A 19,766-nucleotide genomic window follows, 5' to 3' on the forward strand; every position below is an offset into this window, starting at 1 on the left:
TTCTTGTGTGCTCTGTGCTCCGTTGATTTTGTCACATTCGAAGGTGGGACAAAGCTATAAACCAGACCATAAGGGCTCCTTTGATTAAGATTATTTTGGTATGAATTTTTGAGGATTAAAATCCTTGGGAATTATTCTTAAGGATTCCTTTGTACCATATTCCAGGAATTTCAGCATTTACTCAAATCTCTTTGATAGAATCCTTTGTTTTTCCTATGATGTAATCAAACAAACCAAAATCATTTAGGATCGAGATGTACATTACATTTCAATCCAATGTTTTTCTATTTATGTGTTTTTTAGAATCTTGCGGATGAAAGGAAGTTTTTTTTTAAAAGGATCCCGATAACACCCAAATGTTTGTTTTTTTAATCATGGCAAATCAAATGTTTTTAAGATAATTTTAGTGACTATAGCAAGTTTAGTTGACACGCATGGCAAATCTGTCAGTGTATTTTTCAGCAGGAAATTGCCATCATGTCAACTAAACCTGGCTTCCTCGCATCACTAAAATTACCATAAAAACCGTTGGATTTGCCATGGACAAATCCCCAAACTTTTGTCTTGCAAATGAGATGAAAAAGGATCTAGTTTATTTCCAGAGCGGTAGGTTATGAAAGAGATACAGCGAAACACATCTCAGGAACTGCAAAACTGAGCTTAAATCGAGGAGATGGGAAACAAATTCGAAAGAGTTGGGTATGGTTTACACTTTTAGTGGTTTGGTGTATCAGGGATTGGGATTACCACTCCCAAACCAACCTTGGGCAGGTGGAAAGACCCGAGGAACCGCAATCCAAAGCGCATACCCTCGCACTGCACGTGGTGACGTGGTGGATCAGCTACTCCCAGTCCCAGCCGCCGCTGCGCATCCGTTCCGTCCGTAACCCTAGACCGGTAATCCTCCCCTCCCCACCCTCGCCGCGGCCCCGGATTCCCAATCCCAATCCCATCTCCATCTCCATCTCCCCCGGCAGCCGTCTCCCCTCGCCACCGTCTTCCTTCCTCGAGAGCGGGATGGACCAGGCCAAGGTGGTGCGGGGCAGAGGGAGGAACAAGAGGAAGTGGACGGTGGACGAGGACGAGGAGCTGGTGAGGGCCCTCCGCGAGGTGTCCGCCGACCCCAGGTTCAGGGCCGACGGTGGGGCCTTCAAGAACTGCTACACGCAGGGGATAGAGGCCCTCCTCGCGCGGCGGCTGCCCGGCCGCGCCATCAGGGCCAGCCCCCACGTCGACTCCCGGCTCAAGGTCCTCAAGCGCAAGTTCTGCGCCCTCAAGGACATGCTCGCCTCGCCGGGCTTCTCCTGGGACGCCTCCAGGAATGTCCTCCGCTGCGACAAGCACCGCTACGACGACTACTGCAAAGTCAGCCGCCATGTTTTAGCTAGTGTTGTTGGCAAATGTGTCTTTCTTGATGATGTACTACCATGAATGGACGTTGGCTTGTTTGGTCTCTGCAGGATAATCCTAGGGCAAGGGGGATGTACGGCGTTCCGTTTCCGCATTTCGACGCGTTCGACGCGGTGTATGGCAAGGATAGAGCGGCCAGGGAGGCGGTGGAAGTGTCTGAGGAAGCGGCCGCCGGCATGGAGAATGGGGATATGAGCGAAGATGGAGGTGATGAAGAGGAGGAAGACGGTGCGTGCACCGGACCGTCTGGTTCTTGCTCCTTGGATGCTACATTGAGCTATAAAACAACGCAGGAGAGATGTAGGAACGGCGGTAAAAGGAAGAGGGCTGAATCGGATCACCTGCCTCCGGACATGCTGAAGGATGTTCGTGGTCACTATCAACGCGCCAGCCAGCACGTCGACACGATGGCGGAGGCGATGGAGCTGTTCAAGGATGTGCACAGTCACTTCCAGAGCGTTGTTCAGCATGCCGGTGCCATGGCAGCGGCAATGGAGGCGTTCAAGGATGCACACGGTCGGTTTCAGAGTGTTGTTCAGGATGCGAGCACGGCCGCAACAGCCATGGAACAGTTCAAGGATGCACATGATCAGTTTCGAAGCATCACCCAGAATGGCAGCGCAACTGAAGCAGTTATTGAGCCTCATACTGATCTGCAAGAAAGGTCATCGCCTGAGGTGCCCCAACAGGATGTCAGAGTAAGAGCCATTGCTGAAATGCAAAAGCTTGGGTTTACAGGAAGCGAAGTGGTCAACGCCGCGAGTGTTTTCGCCAAGGAACCGGACCAAATGGGCATGTTCTTGGCACTCCCAGAAATCTACAGGAGGGAGTACATACTCAAGATGCTTAATGGTATGTTGACTGATCCTCAAATCCTATATGAACGCGTCGTGCTTCATTGCAAGAATAGTTTCAGGCTTTCTTATTCTGAATGTCCATTGGCATTTTGGATACAACAAGGTAGAACCTGTAGGCTGTAGCCTACATTCCTATCAATTAGATAATTAGTATGTCGATTTTGGAGATAGATGAGCTATTAGCTTTTGTTCTAGACTTGCATATGTATCCATGTTTCTCTATGAACATGGCATTGTACTCCCTCCGTTTCAGTGTGGTTTTAGTTCAAATCAAAACCATGACATAATTTTGGGACGGAAGGAGTAGTAGTTTCTACTATGAGGTTATCTTATGCTATATCAGCAAGAACACACTCTGTCTTGCATGTTGTTTAGTGTAGATTGCAACGCTGCCCGCTTGCACGGACTAAAAGGCCTTCTGATAACTCTGTGTGCTTGTCTAGAAGGGGTTAAATGGCATGTATCAGTTTGTCAAGACTCTCATTCTGTGCGTAGAGTTTTTCCTGGGTTGTTTCTATTTTGAGAATTTTCTGCCAATCTTCTTCTTGTTCAAATGGCCTGAAATGTTATGCTTTGTCCAGTGAAGCTGATTCATGTCTCATCCCCTTCTTCAGGCGGGCAATCTCTCCATTTTTAGCTTCAAGCGACATGGGAGGAATGAAGCTCTAGAAGTTCTAATTCAGTCCCCTTCTTAAGGTGGGCAATCTCTCCATTTTTAGCTTAAAGCGACATGGGAGGAGTGAAGCTCTAGAAGTTCTGATTCAGTCTAGTTGCAGCAATGGTAGTTGAGAATTTGGGAGTAGTACATGTGTAAATGGTTATATACCTAGCGTCCCTTGAAGTGTTCTAATGCACTGTGTTAACGATGCTATCATGTTACTGATTAGCCTTGGCATCCCTTTCCTTGCGCCAGGCTCGGTGGAAGATGGTACTACCTAAGGGTAATTGGCATTCCAAACGACTCTGGCGTTACATTCTGATTCCCAGGGCAAAACAACAGCAACCTAAAATTGCAGAAATGAAATGGCTTATGATGGAGCTCAAGGAAACTACTCTCTTTCTAAAAAGAACTCGATGTATAATCCCAATATATAATCCAGCTAGATAACAACAAAGCCAAACAATATATAATCCCGATGGACTCATATTAGCCAGTATATTCAGGACCTCAAACCACGTAGGAACTTGCTGCGTACCATACAAACAAACTCATGAATTCACAGACAAGAAATCATGTCATGAATGCACAAACAAAACATCAGTTGAAAGGAAACGTAGAACATAAACAACACAATTAACAGAAAGGATAATGATGCCAATGTTATAGAATCATCATTGCCAGTTTAGCATCAATTTGCTGACATCAAATATCCACAAATACCAACAAAAGAGAACTGGAAATGAACTCAGTCTTTCTCTGACAATATTATTTGCAAACGAAGATGGCATCATAGCTTGGGCAGTATCGCTTCCATGCCGCTTCCTGAGATACTAGCAAAACCGACAGAAATTCACTCCTTTTTCCCGATCCCGTTAGACATGTTGTAGATCCCACGACCCTGATTGTTAATCAAGAAGACATGTCAATGACTGAGCAGAAGCAATATCAAAGAGCACAAGCAACCAATGGCATCAGATGGGATTTTGAACTTACAATCATGAACAAGCTGGAGCCAGCAAGCGCAAGGGGAATGGCAACGGAGATGACCGCATCGTAACGGCCTTTAAGGTGGATATGCTTGCTCAAGTTCTGGAAATACTGCTGCTTCTGAACAAGCTTCTCACGTGGGTAAAATGGTGCCTCTTCGTGCGCCATCCTGCATACAAAATCTACTCTTTCATTCCTAACCCTTAAATGGAAGAGCAATTGCCATGGACAGTCCTAGCATAATCATTACATCATGGGAGTAACTGCTAAGATTCAGCAAAATTGACCAGAACTCATGAAACTGATATAATCCCTATGCGGATTTCTAACAGTTACTCGGCTACTCTCCACAAGCAACTATCGAAATGGGGAACAAGTGCCTAATGTACAATCCACTACGTTACTTCATCTCCCAGGCACTTTATTCCAAGGATTCTTCTTTCTGAGCAACTCAGCATATTTGAATTTAGCACATTAACAAAACATTTCAATGATCAGCAAATTCAGGTATCTTATACTCCCTCCGTCCCAAAATTCTTGTCTTAAATTTGTCTAGATATAAATGTATCTAGTCACGTTTTAGTATTTAGATACATTCATTTCTAGACAAACCTAAGACAAGAATTTTGGGACCGACGGAGTATCTTCTACCAGTAACACAGAACTTTCTAGGCTATCATTGATCATGACCAGAACCTCCCTCGTACCATCGAATCATCAGGAACCCAATGAATTTATGTGCGTTCACGACGTTACAGCAGATCTAATAATACACCAATGAGATTTCGATGAGCTCGCACAGCATTACTAACCTAGCAAACAACATAATTCCCCCAACGAAAAGGCATCTCAACCGGATAACCCAGTCTCAAACTAGGTTAAACAAACAGCAGTAGGCCACATCGGACCGAGACCAAGGCCCGAGGAGACAAATATGTTACCCGTCCTAAAGCGCAAGAGCATACGCATCGAAATGTCCGCCACGCGACGAAAATCTCCCAGACCAGCGCATCGAGAGGGCTACCGGCGAGTCGCGGACCGACGGCTAGATCCACCACGCGCACGCACGCAGGGGTCCACGAAACCGCACGGACGCACACGACGGCTCGCTCGCTCGCCTCGCGTCGCATCGAGCGAGGAGGAAGGGGGTCTGTCGCCCCCTTCGTGCGGGATTACGAGAGATCGTGCGCAGGTCGGGGTAGGGGGGAGGGAGGGAGATCGCCGCGTACCTGGCTGGCTGGGGCGCGCAGGGGCCGGGAAGCGACGGGGTTGCCGGCGGCGGCGGGTGGATCTGGAGGCTGGGGATTTGGGGGTAGCGTCGTGACCTGGAAGGGACGAGGAAGGGAAGGGAAGAAGAGGGGGACGAGAGGGTGAGGGGGGTTGTTGGGTCAGCTGGGCCTCTTCGTCAGCCCGTCAAAGGCCTGAGAATTTATGGTGGGTTGTAAGGAATGGAGGGATTTCTTTTGCCTTTTAAAGAATGGAGGGAGTTTTCTTTAAAATAAAGAATGCAGGGAGTTTTTACCTTTTTTGCTTTCTTTTCTTTCTTTTTTCAAGAGAAAGATATTTCATTGCTTAACCTTGGGGATTACAATCGTTTTGGTACAGCAATTCAATCTCACAACGACCAAACGTCAACCACAAATCAATGACACACTATATCAATGGTGTATTACCTTCGTCTGGGATTTTTTGGTCCTGTGAGCTCCTGAGCCGTGTTCATAAATATTATCCCGTGGTGTATTTTCCAAGGCACAATCAATAACGCATGTGTCTGTTTGATTGGTCGCAACATGCATGAGGACGGGGGAGAAGAGTATTTTTAACTCGCCGATGATGGAGGCATTCAGGTATCGATGTGTTTCTAGATTCTTAATCATACTAGGAGGCACCTCGAAGCACCTTTGGGATACCATAGACCAAAGTTTGGATATGAGCCAAATATCGAAAGATTCGCTTGATAGCCACATAGTGACTTTCCTTAGGTGCGTATTGAAATCGTGCACAAATTCCCACGCTCAACATAATATCAGGTCTAGATGCACAAAGGTAAAGCAAGGAGCCAATCATAGAGCGATATACCTTTCGATCCACAGCTTTACCATTGGGATCAAGATCAAGATGGCACTTGAGAGGCATGGAGTGTTTGCCTTGGCTGGTTTGAGAACATCCATCTTGAACCTATTGAGCATGTCTTGAGTATATTTCGCTTGATTGATGAAGGTTCCTTGACTTTGTTACTTGACTTCGAATCCAAGGTAAAACTTCAACTTTCCCATCATAGACATCTCAAACTCTTTTTCATTAGTGCGGCAAATTCTTCATTAAAAGCTTCGTTAGGAGAACCAAAGATAATATCATCAACATATAGTTGGCATATGAACAAACTCCCCTTGACCTTCTTAGTAAAAAGAGTGGGGTCAATTTTCCCAACTTCAAACCCACGGTCATGTAACATCTCAGTAAGGTGCTCATACCACGCACGCTGGGGCTTGTTTAAGGCCATAGGGTGCCTTATCGAGAACATAAACATGATTACGGAACTTGGGATCCTCGAACACTGGGGGTTGCTTGACATAAACCAACTCCTTAAGGGGACCATTAAGAAATGCACTCTTCACATCCATTTGCTATAATTTGAAGTTATGATGAAAAGCAAATGCAAGCGACATGCGAATAGATTCAAGGCGAGTAACGGGAGCAAAGGTTTCACCGTAGTCGATGCCCTCGACTTGGGAGTAGCCTTGCGCTACCAATTTTGCCTTGTTATGAGTGACAACACCGTTTGCATCTTGCTTGTTCTTAAAGATCCAATTCATCCCAATGACATTGTGGTTTTCCTTCGGTCTTGGCACCAATCGCCACACTTTATTGCGCTTGAAGTTGTTGAGTTTTTCATGCATGGCTTCAACCCAATCCATGTCTTTGAGAGCCTCTTATACCTTTAGGGGTTCAATGCAAGAAACAAACGCATGATGGGCACTAAAGTTTGTTAATTGACGGCGAGTGCTTACCCCTCTCTTTAAGCTGCCGTAAACATTCACGAGTACATGAGAATACTTTATGAGCTTTTCGGCATTCTTGGCAGCACGTCTTTCTTGAATCTACTTAGTGGTAAGGTGAGGAGGAGCCTTTTTGAGTCCTTACCACCTTTGTCGAGCTTGCCCTTGATCTTGAGCTTGGTCTTGATCTTGATCTTGCTCTAGATCGTGAGCTTGGTCTTGATCTTGAGCATCCTCAGAGGGGTGAGTTTGATCAAGGACATCACTTGGTGCAGCACCATCATGAGGTTGATCTTCTCCTTGATCAATATCATAGGGTGAGGGCCTTCAGTTTGTTCTACGGAAGCATGTGGGTCTTGCGTTGGTGATGGTTCCACATGAGTGGAACATTGTCCTTCTCCTTCTGCCACAAGGGGTTCCTCAACGGGCAGGAAGTGTCCCACACCCATTCTTCTTATGGCTTGGGGAGGAATTTCATCATCTACATCGCAAATACCACTTTGCTCCACTTGGGAGCCATTATTCTCATCAAACTCTACGTTACATGTTTCCTCAATGAGTCCAGTGGACTTGTTGAGAACACGGTAAGGGCAAGAGCTTGTAGCATAAGCAACAAATATGCCCTCTTGAGCTCTAGGTTCAAATTTAGACAAACGAGCACCTTTCTTAAGAAGCAAACACTTATAACCGAACACCTGGAAGTACTTGAGGTTGGGCTTGTTACCGGTAAGAATTTCATACAGAGTCTTGTTCAAGCCTTTGTGGAGGTAGAGCCGATTAGATCCATGACATGCGGTGTTGATGGCTTCATCCCAGAAGTTATACGAAGATTAAACTCCGCCATCATGGTTCTTGCCGCATCCATCAGTGTCTGGTTCTTCCTTTCCGCCACACCATTTTGTTTAGGAGTATAAGGTGCAGAGTATTGATGCTTGATTCCTTCATCACTCGGAAATTCATTTAAGGTGTAATTCTTGAACTCGGTGTCATTTTCACTTCTAATCACCAATATCTTTACATCATGTTGTCGTTGAGCTTCATTGGCAAAGCCGATGACGGCTTGTTGAGTCTCACTCTTTCTCTTGAAGAAGTATACCCAAGTATATCTTGACTAATCATCCACTATCACCAAGCAATACTTTCTTCCCCCAAGGCTATTGTAAGATGGAGGACCAAAGATATCCATGTGGAGGAGCTCCAAGGTCCTCTTTGAGTAGATGGTAGCCGTGGGGTGGTGAGCTGTCTCATGTATCTTTCCTTCAATACAGGCACTACAAGCACGATCTCTCGCGAGACTCACATTTTTTAGTCCAAGAACGTGATCCCCTTTGAGGAGACTTTGCAAATATCTCGTATTGACATGGGCTAGCCGGAGATGCCAAAGCCATCCCACATCAACTTTAGCCATTAGGCAAGTCTCGGGCTTAGTGGGTCGCTCCGAAAAGTTAATCACATAGAGACCATTCTCGACATGCCCAACAAAAGCTACTTTAAGAGTCTTGCTCCACAAATGGGCCACAGAGTCAATGCCAAAGAAGGTACTAAAACACATAAGTGAAAGTTGGTGAACATAAAGTAAATTGTATGCGAGAGTCTCAACAAGCATGACCTTTTCAGTGGTAAGTTCCGGAGAAATTACCACCTTGCCGAGACCCACTACCTTTGAAATCGCATCATCACCAAAAGAGACTTGGGTGGCAACGGATGGGTCGGGATGAACGTCCACCACCAAGTCCTTGCTTCCGGTCATATGATTTGTTGCTCCACTATCAAGCAACCATGACACCCCACCAGGAGCAAACTCCTGCATAAGATCAATGCTTGGATTTAGGTGTCCATTCTTTAATGGGTCCTTTAAGGTTAGTAACAAGGATATTAGGAACCCAAATAGACCATTCAATGTACTCATTAGGAGAACCAACAAACTTAGCAAAAAAACGTTCCCATCACTCGCACGACATAAAACATAAGAGGGGTTAAAGTCGACGGCTCTGTTGGGAAGGAGGGTTTTCCCCTTCTTGGCATTACCACCCTTAGCTTGGTCCTTCTTCTTTACATGAGTAACATCCCTGGTTTTAACAAAGATTTCCATAAGCTGGGGATGTTGCTTGGCCTTCCTATTCTTGTTCTTCTTGGACTTGGGTGCAAACCCAACTCCTTCCTTTGCAACCACTTCCTTTTGATTGCTCAAAAGGTCAATAAGATTCTTTTCACCTTGGATGCATGTCACAAGGCCTTTCTCAAGCTACTCTTTTAATTTGGAATTCTCTTTAGTGCACACTCGGAGAGAGTTTGTACTTAGGCGACTCTGGGTCGCAGCTAAGTCCCCGAGTGCGACTTTTAGTGCACACTCGGAGAGAGTTCGTACTTAGGCGACTCTGGGTCGCAGCTAAGTCCCCGAGTGCGACTCTTAGTGCACACTCGGAGAGAGTTTGTACTTAGGCGACTCTGGATCGCAGCTAAGTCCCCGAGTGCGACTTTTAGTGCACACTCGGAATTAGTTTTTTAGACCGGAGTCTGCAAACGCGGGAGAATTTTGAACCTGTAAGAAATCAATCTGCTTTGTATTACTTCAATGATACTTGTTCTTTACATTGTCCCCGTCGGCGGTCATGTGTAGAAGCGCTTTAGGAGATCTCCGTTCCATGCTCGCGGCTCGTCCGTTTCCCTGTCGAGGTTGTAAAGTCGATACGCCCCATTGTTCAGCACCTTAGAGATGATGAAGGGTCCTTCCCAGGCGGGAGCCAACTTGTGTGGTCTCTGCTGATCCACTCGGAGCACCAGGTCGCCTGCTTGGAATGTGCGACTCCTGACGTGTCGCACGTGAAATCGCCGCAGATCTTGTTGATAAATTGTTGAGCGAGTCAGTGTCATCTCGCGCTCTTCTTCCAGAAGATCTACTTCGTCTTGCCTAGCTTGCTCTGCTTCGGCTTCGGAGAAGAGTTCGACTCGTGGAGAGTTGTGAAGCAAGTCACTCGGAAGGACCACCTCTGCTCCATAAACGAGGAAGAACGGGGATCGCCCTGTAGATCTATTCAGAGTTGTGCGGAGGCCCCACAACACCAAAGGCAGTTCGGTGACCCATGCGTCGGCGGCATGTCCAACTTCTCGCAGGAGTCGAGGCTTCAACCCTTGAAGAATAAGACCATTCGCCGGCTCTGCTTGCCCGTTTGTTTGGGGGTGTGCCATGGATGCAAAATCCACTCGGATTCCTTGGCCTGTGCAAAAGCCTTTGAACCTGTCCGAGTCGAAGTTTGTGCCGTTGTCGGTGATTATGCTGTGCGGAACCCCGTATCTGGAGATGATGTCTCTCATGAATTTGATGGCCGTAAGGGCGTCAAGCTTCTTGATGGGCTTGGCTTCAATCCACTTGGTGAACTTGTCGACTGCTACCAGCACATGAGTGAATCCCCCTTGTCCTGTTCTGAATGGTCCGACTGTATCTAATCCCCACACGGCGAACGGCCAAACAAGAGGGATTGTCTTCAACGCAGATGTTGGCTTGTGGGACTTGTTCGAATAGAACTGACAGCATTCGCATCGGTTGACCATATCTTTTGCCATTTCATTCGCCTGCAACCAGAAGAAACCAGCTCTGAATGCTTTGGCGACGATTGCTCTTGAGGAGGCATGATGGCCGCAGGTTCCCGAGTGAATTTCTTCCAAGATTAACTGTCCCTCCTCAGGGGTGATGCACCGCTAAAGGACGCCTGAAACACTTTCCCTGTACAACTGGCCATCAATGACGGTGAAGGACTTCGATCTGCGGACGATCTGCCTAGCTTGGACTTCGTCTTCTGGTAACTCTTGCATCAGGATGTACGCAATGAATGGCACAATCCATTCGGGGATGAGAGCAAGAATCTCCATGATCAAATCAACCACAGCAGGGACCTCGACTTCAGTCGGATCAGTTGAGCTCTTCGGTTGTACTGGTTCCTCTGTGAAAGGATCTTCTTTTACTGAGGGAAGGTGTAGGTGCTCGAGGTAGACATCACTCGGGACCGGTCTCCGAGTGGATCCAAGTTTCGCCAATTCATCTACCGCTTGGTTTTTCAGTCGGGGAACATGGTGAAGTTCCAGACCTTCAAACTTCTTCTCGATCTTCCTTACTGCATTGCAGTATGCAGTCATGGTGGGGTTCCTTACATCCCACTCCTTCATCACTTGATTAACCACCAAATCCGAGTCGCCATAGACCATCAGGCGACAGACGCCGAGTGTGATGGCCATGCGCAATCCATAAAGGAGAGCTTCGTACTCTGCCTCGTTGTTGGAAGAATCAAAATGTATCTGCAACACATACTTGAGTTTGTCACCTTTTGGCGATATGATCACTACGCCCGCGCCGGAGCCATTCAACATCTTGGACCCATCGAAGAACATGGTCCAATGAGCCGAGTAGATGTGAGTCGGTTGCTGTTGTTCTACCCATTCTGCTATGAAGCCAGCCAGAGCTTGAGACTTTATAACCTTCTTGGCTTCGAACTTGATGTCGCAGTATAACATCTCCATTGCCCACTTCGCCACTCGGCCTGATGCGTCCCGATTGTGGAGGATTTCTGACAACGGAGCATCAGATATGACAGACACCGAGTGGTCTCGGAAATAATGAGCCACCTTCTTTGCAGTCATGTAGATCCCGTAAATAAGCTTTTGATAATGGGGATACCTCTGCTTGGAAGGAGTCAGGACTTCGGAGACATAATATACTGGCCGCTGAACCTTGTACGCTTTGCCTTCTTCTTCGCGTTCGACTGTGAGAACAGTGCCGACGACTTGATTTGTAGTCGTGATGTACAGAAGAAGGGGTTCTTTACTGAGCGGGGCAGTAAGAACTGGCTGGGTGGAAAGCAGGGCTTTGAGGTCGTCGAATGCAATTTGGGCTTCGTCTGTCCACTCGAAAGTATCTGATTTCTTCATGAGTCGGTACAGAGGTAAAGCCTTCTCGCCGAGTCGAGCGATAAACCTGCTAAAAGGCGCTAGGCAACCTGTGAGCCTTTGAACATCATGTATTCTGACCGGCCGCTCCATTCGGACGATGGTCCCGATCTTTTCGGGGTTGACATCGATTCCTCGTTCGGAAACGAAGAAACGGAGTAACTTTCCGCTGGGAACGCCGAATGAACACTTGACTAGGTTGAGCTTGATATCGTACCTACGTAGGTTGGCGAATGTTTCTGCCAAGTCAGTCAATAGGTCGGAACCTTTGTGTGACTTGACTATGATATCGTCCATATATGCCTCCACATTTCGACCGATCTGGTCAAGGAGGCATTTTTGGATCATGCGCATAAAAGTTGCTCCTGCATTCTTCAAACCGAATGGCATAGTGATGTAGCAGAAACACCCGAATGGGGTGATGAAGGCTGTTTTTAATTCATCCGGACCATACAGACGGATCTGATGATAGCCTGAATAGGCATCAAGGAATGATAAACGCTCGCAACCTGTAGTCGAATCAACAATTTGATCAATGCGGGGGAGCGGGAAATGATCTTTCGGCAGACCTTATTGAGATGCTTGAAATCGATGCACATACGGAGAGACTTGTCCTTCTTGGGCACCATGACAACATTGGCGAGCCACTCGGAGTGGTGTACCTCGCGAATGAAGTTGGTTGCCAAAAGTTTAGCCACCTCCTCTCCGATTGCCTTCCTTTTGTGCGCGGCGGACCGACGCACGCGTTCTCAGACGGGTCGAGAAGCAGGATCCACATGCAGTCGGTGCTCAGCCAACTCCCTGGGTACACCTGGCATGTCAGCGGGCTTCCATGCGAAAATGTCCTAGTTCTCACGGAGGAATTGGATGAGCTTGGCTTCCTATTTTGGATCAAGGGTGGTGGAGATGTTCGTTGGGGCAGCGGCGTCGTCCGTCAGGTGGATGCTGACTTTCTTCGTGTCTCCCGCCGACTGGAATGTGGACTCCGAAGCTGGCTTCTTCGAACGCATCAAGTCAGCGGGGTCGGCTGCCTTCTTGTACTCATCCAGCTCGAGGATAGCCATCTGCTGATCGGCAATTCTCGACCCCTGCTGCAGACACTCCTCGGCCCGCTGCCAATTGTCTATGACCGTGATCACACCTTTGGGACCTGGAATCTTCAGCTTGAAATACACGTAACATGGATGGGCCATGAAACACGCATACGCCACACGACCCAGAATCGCATGGTATGCACTCTGGAAGTCCACCACCTCGAATGTCAGCTTTTCCTTGCGGAAGTTCTTGTCGGAGCCGAAAACGACGTCCAACGCGATCTGGCCGAGTGACTTGGCCTTCCGTCCTGGGACGACTCCGTGAAACTGCATGCTGCTCTCGCTAAGTTTGGACATCGGAATGCCCATCCCCTTGAGAGTGTCGGCGTACATGATGTTCAAGCTGCTGCCGCCGTCCATGAGGACTTTGCATAGTCAGACTCCTTCCACCACCGGGTCGACGACCAGAGCTTGCCTCCCTGGGGTGGGCACGTGTGCTGGATGGTCTGACTGATCAAAGGTGATCGCAGTCTGAGACCATTTGAGGAACGTGGGGTTGGTTGGGGTTGCCATGTTCACCTCCCTGTTCACCAGCTTCAGTCGACTCTTGCTTTCCACGTCAGCAAAAATCATCAATGTTGCATGGACTTGGGGGAACAGATCCTCCTTGTCCTCATCATCCTTCTCGGTGTCCTTTTCACTCAGCTGGCCCTCACCGAATCCTTGGATCAGGAGGCGACATTGCCGAGTGGTGTGCTTCGGGAATATGGCGTTGCCTTCTTCGTCCATCTTTGTGTGGATTGGACATGGCTGATCCAGGATGGAATTTACGAATTGTTTCTTCTTGGGGGTATACTGAGCTTTCCCCTTACCCTTGAACTTGGCATTCGTAACAGCTGCTGCCTCTGCCTGCGGAGTGGATGGAGCTTTCTGCTTTTGCTTCCGATTGTTGTTCACATCTCCGTCGGCGACTGCCTTATGCTTGTCGCTACGTGTGCGGTCCTCTTCTTCGCCATTTGCATAACGTGCGGCTGTCTCCATCATCTTGCTCATGGAGATGTCGCCTGTCCGACCGAACTTCAGGTACATATCTCTGTACCGCACGCCTGCCTTGAAGGCGCAGACTGCTTGGTGCTCTATGACGTTCTCCACCGTGTGGTAGAGGGTCGTCCAGCGCTGGATGAAATCGCGCAGGGGCTCATTCTGCTTCTGGACACAGTGCTGGAGCTCCACGTGTTGGAATTATGCCCTAGAGGCAATAATAAATATAGTTATTATTGTAATTCCTGTATCAAGATAATCGTTTATTATCCATGCTATAATTGTATTGAATGAAGACTCATTTACATGTGTGGATACATAGACAAAACACCGTCCCTAGCAAGCCTCTAGTTGGCTAGCCAGTTGATCAAAGATAGTCAGTGTCTTCTGATTATGAACAAGGTGTTGTTGCTTGATAACTGGATCACGTCATTAGGAGAATCACGTGATGGACTAGACCCAAACTAATAGACGTAGCATGTTGATCGTGTCATTTTGTTTCTACTGTTTTCTGCGTGTCAAGTATTTATTCCTATGACCATGAGATCATATAACTCACTGACACCGGAGGAATGCTTTGTGTGTATCAAACGTCGCAACGTAACTGGGTGACTATAAAGATGCTCTACAGGTATCTCCGAAGGTGTTAGTTGAGTTAGTATGGATCAAGACTGGGATTTGTCACTCCGTGTGAACGGAGAGGTATCTCGGGGCCCACTCGGTAATACAACATCACACACAAGCCTTGCAAGCAATGTAACTTAGTGTAAGTTGCGGGATCTTGTATTACGAAACGAGTAAAGAGACTTGCCGGTAAACGAGATTGAAATAGGTATACGGATACTGACGATAGAATCTCGGGCAAGTAACATACTGAAGGACAAAGGGAATGACATACGGGATTATATGAATCCTTGGCACTGAGGTTCAAACGATAAGATCTTCGTAGAATATGTAGGATCCAATATGGGCATCCAGGTCCCGCTATTGGATATTGACCGAGGAGTCTCTCGGGTCATGTCTACATAGTTCTCGAACCCGCAGGGTCTGCACACTTAAGGTTCGACGTTGTTTTATGCGTATTTGAGTTATATGGTTGGTTACCGAATGTTGTTTGGAGTCCCGGATGAGATCACGGACGTCACGAGGGTTTCCGGAATGGTCCGGAAACGAAGATTGATTTATAGGATGACCTCATTTGATTACCGGAAGGTTTTCGGAGTTACCGGGAATGTACCGGGAATGACGAATGGGTTCCGGGAGTTCACCGGGGGGGGGGCAACCCACCCCGGGGAAGCCCATAGGCCTTGAGGGTGGCACACCAGCCCTTAGTGGGCTGGTGGTACAGCCCAAAAGGGCTCTATGCGCCAAGAAGAGGAAATCAAGAGAAAAGGAAAAAAAAGGAGGAGGTGGGAAGGAAGGGGGACTCCCTCCCACCAAACCAAGTCCAACTCGGTTTGGGGGGGGGAGTCCTCCCCCCTTGTACTCGGCCGACCCCCTTGAGCCCCAAGGCAAGGTCCCCTCCCTCCCACCTATATATACGGAGGTTTTAGGGCTGACTTGAGACGACTTTTCCACGGCAGCCCGACCACATACCTCCACGGTTTTTCCTCTAGATCGCGTTTCTGCGGAGCTCGGGCAGAGCCCTGCTGAGACAAGGTCATCACCAACCTCCGGAGAGCCATCACGCTGCCGGAGAACTCTTCTACCTCTCCGTCTCTCTTGCTGGATCAAGAAGGCCGAGATCATCGTCGAGCTGTACGTGTGCTGAACGCGGAGGTGCCGTCCGTTCGGTACTAGATCGTGGGACTGATCGCGGGATTGTTCGTGGGGCGGATCGAGGGACGTGAGGACGTTCCACTACATCAACCGCGTTCACTAACGCTTCTGCTGTACGATCTACAAGGGTACGTAGGTCACTCATCCCCTCTCGTAGATGGACATCACCATGATAGGTCTTCGTGCGCGTAGGAAAATTTTTGTTTCCCATGCGACATTCCACAACACCACGAGACCAGCAGGGCGTTTGCACGTGCCCTCGAAGGTCCTGATGAAGACTCGGGATAGATCTGCCCAGCTGTAGATGCTTGACGGAGCCAACTGGTTCAGCCACGCTCGTGCCGAGCCATCGAGCATCAGGGGGAGATGTTTCATGGCGACCTGGTCATCTCCACCACCGATCTGGACCGCTACTCTGTAGTCGTCCAGCCACGTTTCTGGCTTGGACTCTCCTGTGAACTTGCTGATTCCCATCGCCAATCGGAAGTTGGGAGGGATGTCAGCTGAACGGATGGCCCGACTGAAGCACTCGGGACCAGAGATGATGGTCCTGCTTCCACTCGGATGGTCTCTATCGTGACCATCACGGTGGGCTCGACTCATGTCGACCTTCCTCTGGGCGATGTACCCTCTTGCGTCGGGCCTTGGATCATACGCGTCACCGACTGAACGCCGATCCTCGTGATGCCGGGGGCCGTAAGGCCCGCCCCGCCGAGGGGTGCGTGGACGGCGACGATCTTCGGGATTCCTGGAATGGCTGCCCCCTCCGCGTCGCTGATGAGAGTCGGGGCTGAAAACCGACCGATGCGTGTTCCGTGAACATAACTGTTGTGGATCCTGTCGTGCGACTGGGAGACCGCCAAATTTTGCTCCTGCGCTTTATGCAATAGGGCACGGATCTGCTCGATCCCTCTACCAGCCTCTGAATCAGTCGGTTGGACGGAATCGGCTATCTTGGCAGCGGCAGCCAGGTTGAGGACGGGTGTGCGGAACACCTCGACGTTTCTCTGGCGAGTGCGCCGACTGGCAGAACGGCGGTGTTGACGACGAGCGCCGGATGATTCGCCGACCTCATGCTCGTTTCGACCAGTTCGGAGGGGACTTTCATGGGAATCAGCCATGAGAACTTCGGCTGCAGGCCCGCGACCCAAGTACTCGGAAGGTAACTCAGTCGGAACTGAGTCCAAGCACTGGGACGGCGGCGCGACCACAACCGACTCGAGGACCGCTACTTGAGAGGACGCGTTTTGTCGCTCCTGGGCGTGTCGCACCCAACGCTGGAGCCGTGGACGGCGGGACCGCTTGTTGCGGCGCATGACGGGGGCGAAGATCGACACCGGGGCCGATTGCTGGAGAAGAAGGACGCCGCGGGAACCGGCACGGAAGTGCGTAGCCCCGCGACTGGGGAGCGCCTCGACATCGAGGGGCGCATCCCGAAGCCATGCCGAATCATGGACGATGGAGGAGAGTGCACCAAAGAGGATCTCATGACCCATGCACAAATCTCCGCCGGATGACATGATGAAAAGATGAAGTCGCAAACTCGCCGAAAGTCGCTTAGACGCCTGCCCCACGGTGGGCGCCAACTGTCGTGGGTATAAGTCTGACAGTAGATGTGTAGGGTACGAAAGGATGGGCAGAGCCTTAGCTACGGCGAGGATGTATGAGTTCAGGCCCCTCTACGGTGGAGGTAAAATCCCTACGTCTCAGTGCTCTTGGGAGCTTAGTGTCGAGTGGAATATAGGATTACAGTAAATGCCAACCCCCACACCAGTGGGGAAGGGCGGCTTATATAGAGTGCGCTGCCCTTCATAACGGCCCGGTGGACAGGGGTGGAATAGTGGCGAATAAATGCCTACGTTACAGGTAATGTACGCCTTAAATGCTAATAATGGTGTATGAAAACGTATGACCGTTGCCCTCCTGGGAGGTTACGATGTACAGAGTGGAATTCAGTCGGTACGTTAAATACGCTCCGAATGCTTGTCACCGACTGTATGATGGGGGAGTCCTTAGTTCAGTCGGAACTGTCTAAGGGTCTTGTCCTCTATGAAGGGTAGTCCTTGGATAGGACCTATAGGGCAGGCCTATGACCCTACCCTGGGACTATAACCCCATCAGGAGCAGTAATTATTTCCCTCAGTTTGAGAACCAAGGTATCAATCGAGTAGGAGAATCTCGTCAAGTCCAGAGTACCTACGCAAACACAAAAGATCTTGCACCCAACACTAAAAGGGGTTGTCAATCCCTTCAAGATTGATTGCAAAGTGAGATCTGAAGGCGGAAAGTGCAACAAAGTGAAAGTGTAAGGCTGAAAATATGGTGTGGAGTAGACGCGGGGGCCATAGTGTTCACTAGAGGCTTCTCTCAAAATAGCAAGTATTACGGTGGGTGAACAAATTACTGTCGAGCAATTGATAGAACCGTGCAAAGTCATGATGATATCTAAGGCAATGATCATACATATAGGCATCACGTCCGAGACAAGTAGACTGATACTTTCTGCATCTACTACTATTACTCCACACATCGACCGCTATCCAGCATGCATCTAGTGTATTGAGTTCATGACGAATAGAGTAATGTCTTAAGCAAGATGACATGATGTAGAGGGATAATCTCAAACCAATGATGAAAACCCCATCTTTTTACCCTTGATGGCAACAACACGATGCGTGCCTCGCTACCCCTTCTGTCACTGGGTGAGGTCACCGCACGGTATGAACCCAAAACCAAGCACTTCTCCCATTGCAAGAATCATAGATCTAGTTAGCCAAACAAAACCAACAACTCGAAGAGAATTACAAGGATATGAAATCATGCATAAGAGAGATCAGAAGAAACTCAAATAAGATTCATAGATAATCTGATCATAAATCCACAATTCATCGGATCTCGACAAACACACCGCAAAAGAAGATTACATCAGAGAATTTTTGTGGAATATATAAAAATACTGGCGCAAGAATGAGCGGAGGAAGTGGAGCGTGGATCCCACAAGCCCACCAGGCGCGGGCCCCCCTGGTCGCGCCTGGCAGGCTTGTGGGTCCCACAACGCTCCACCGCCTCCAATCTCAGGTCTATTTAGTCCCTTTCGCCCGGAAAAAAATCAAGGAGAAGACTTCATCGCGTTTTACGATACGGAGGCGCCGCCACCTCCTGTTCTTCATCTGGAGGGCAGATCTGGAGTCCGTTCTGGGCTCCGGAGAGGGGAGATCGTTGCCATCGTCATCATCAACCTTCCTTCATTGCCAATTCCATGATGCTCTTCACCGTTCGTGACTAATCTCGTCGTAGGCTTGCTGGACGGTGATGGGTTGGATGAGATCTATCATGTAATCGAGTTAGTTTTGACGGGGATTGATCCCTAGTATCCACTATGTTCTGAGATTGATGTTGCTACTACTTTGCCATGCTTAATGCTTGTCACTAGGGCCCGAGTGCCATGATTTCAGATCTGAACCTATTATGTTGTCACCAATATATGTGTGTTCTTGATCCTATCTTGCAAGTTGTAGTCACCTACTATGTGTTATGACCCGGCAACCCCGGAGTGACAATAGCCGGAACCACTCCCGGAGATGACCATAGTATGAGGAGTTCATGTATTCACCAAGTGTTAATGCGTTGGTCCGATTCTTTATTAAAAGGAGAACCTTAATATCCCGTAGTTTCCATTAGGACCCCGCTGCCACGGGAGGGATGGACAATAGATGTCATGCAAGTTCTTTTCCCTAAGCACGTATGACTACATACAGAATACATGCCTACATTAGATTGATGAACTGGAGCTAGTTACATATCTCTCCGTGTTATAACTGTTGCATGATGAATAGCATCCGGCATAATCATCCATCACCGATCCAATGCCTACGAGTCTTTTACTACTGGTCCTTGCTATGTTACTTTGCTGCTACTGCTGTCACTGCTGCTACTGTTACTCTGTTGCTACTGTTGTTACTCTCCTGCTACTGGTTACTGTTGCTACTACTGCTATCATACTACTTTGCTACTGATACTTTGTTGCAGATACTAAATCTTTCAGGTGTGGTTGAAT

The 19,766-nt window shown here is 48.5% G+C and overlaps 2 protein-coding genes across 2 annotated transcripts; one reads left to right on the forward strand and one right to left on the reverse strand.

Moving 5' to 3' along the window:
- Positions 1-610: 610 nt before the first annotated feature.
- On the forward strand, positions 611-3,153 carry LOC123425001. The gene is made up of 3 exons (XM_045108676.1): positions 611-1,365; positions 1,461-2,262; positions 2,882-3,153. Exons 1-3 carry the CDS (start codon positions 1,018-1,020, stop codon positions 2,902-2,904), a joined length of 1,173 nt encoding a protein of 390 aa, XP_044964611.1. The 5' UTR covers positions 611-1,017; the 3' UTR covers positions 2,905-3,153.
- Positions 3,154-3,561: 408 nt separating this feature from the next.
- On the reverse strand, positions 3,562-5,314 carry LOC123425002. Its single transcript, XM_045108677.1, has 3 exons — positions 5,145-5,314; positions 3,922-4,084; positions 3,562-3,826 (listed from the first exon to the last, which is right to left on the reverse strand). The coding sequence occupies exons 2-3, from the start codon at positions 4,081-4,083 to the stop codon at positions 3,779-3,781; spliced, it is 210 nt and encodes a 69-aa protein (XP_044964612.1). The 5' UTR covers position 4,084; positions 5,145-5,314; the 3' UTR covers positions 3,562-3,778.
- Between the last annotated feature and the right edge of the window lie 14,452 nt (positions 5,315-19,766).

This window comes from Hordeum vulgare, chromosome 2H (genome assembly GCF_904849725.1).
Source record: "Hordeum vulgare subsp. vulgare chromosome 2H, MorexV3_pseudomolecules_assembly, whole genome shotgun sequence".
Taxonomy (NCBI): domain Eukaryota; kingdom Viridiplantae; phylum Streptophyta; class Magnoliopsida; order Poales; family Poaceae; genus Hordeum; species Hordeum vulgare.

Bases quoted from the DNA above. Each gene is read 5' to 3' on its own strand.
- LOC123425002 (XM_045108677.1), bottom strand. From the start codon at position 4,083: ATGGCGCACGAAGAGGCACCATTTTACCCACGTGAGAAGCTTGTTCAG. The intron at 3,827-3,921 runs GTAAGTTCAAAA...ATTAACAATCAG, and splicing joins GCTCCAGCTTGTTCATGATT to GGTCGTGGGATCTACAACAT.
- LOC123425001 (XM_045108676.1), top strand. From the start codon at position 1,018: ATGGACCAGGCCAAGGTGGTGCGGGGCAGAGGGAGGAACAAGAGGAAG. The intron at 1,366-1,460 runs GTCAGCCGCCAT...TGGTCTCTGCAG, and splicing joins GCTACGACGACTACTGCAAA to GATAATCCTAGGGCAAGGGG. The intron at 2,263-2,881 runs GTATGTTGACTG...CCCCTTCTTCAG, and splicing joins CATACTCAAGATGCTTAATG to GCGGGCAATCTCTCCATTTT.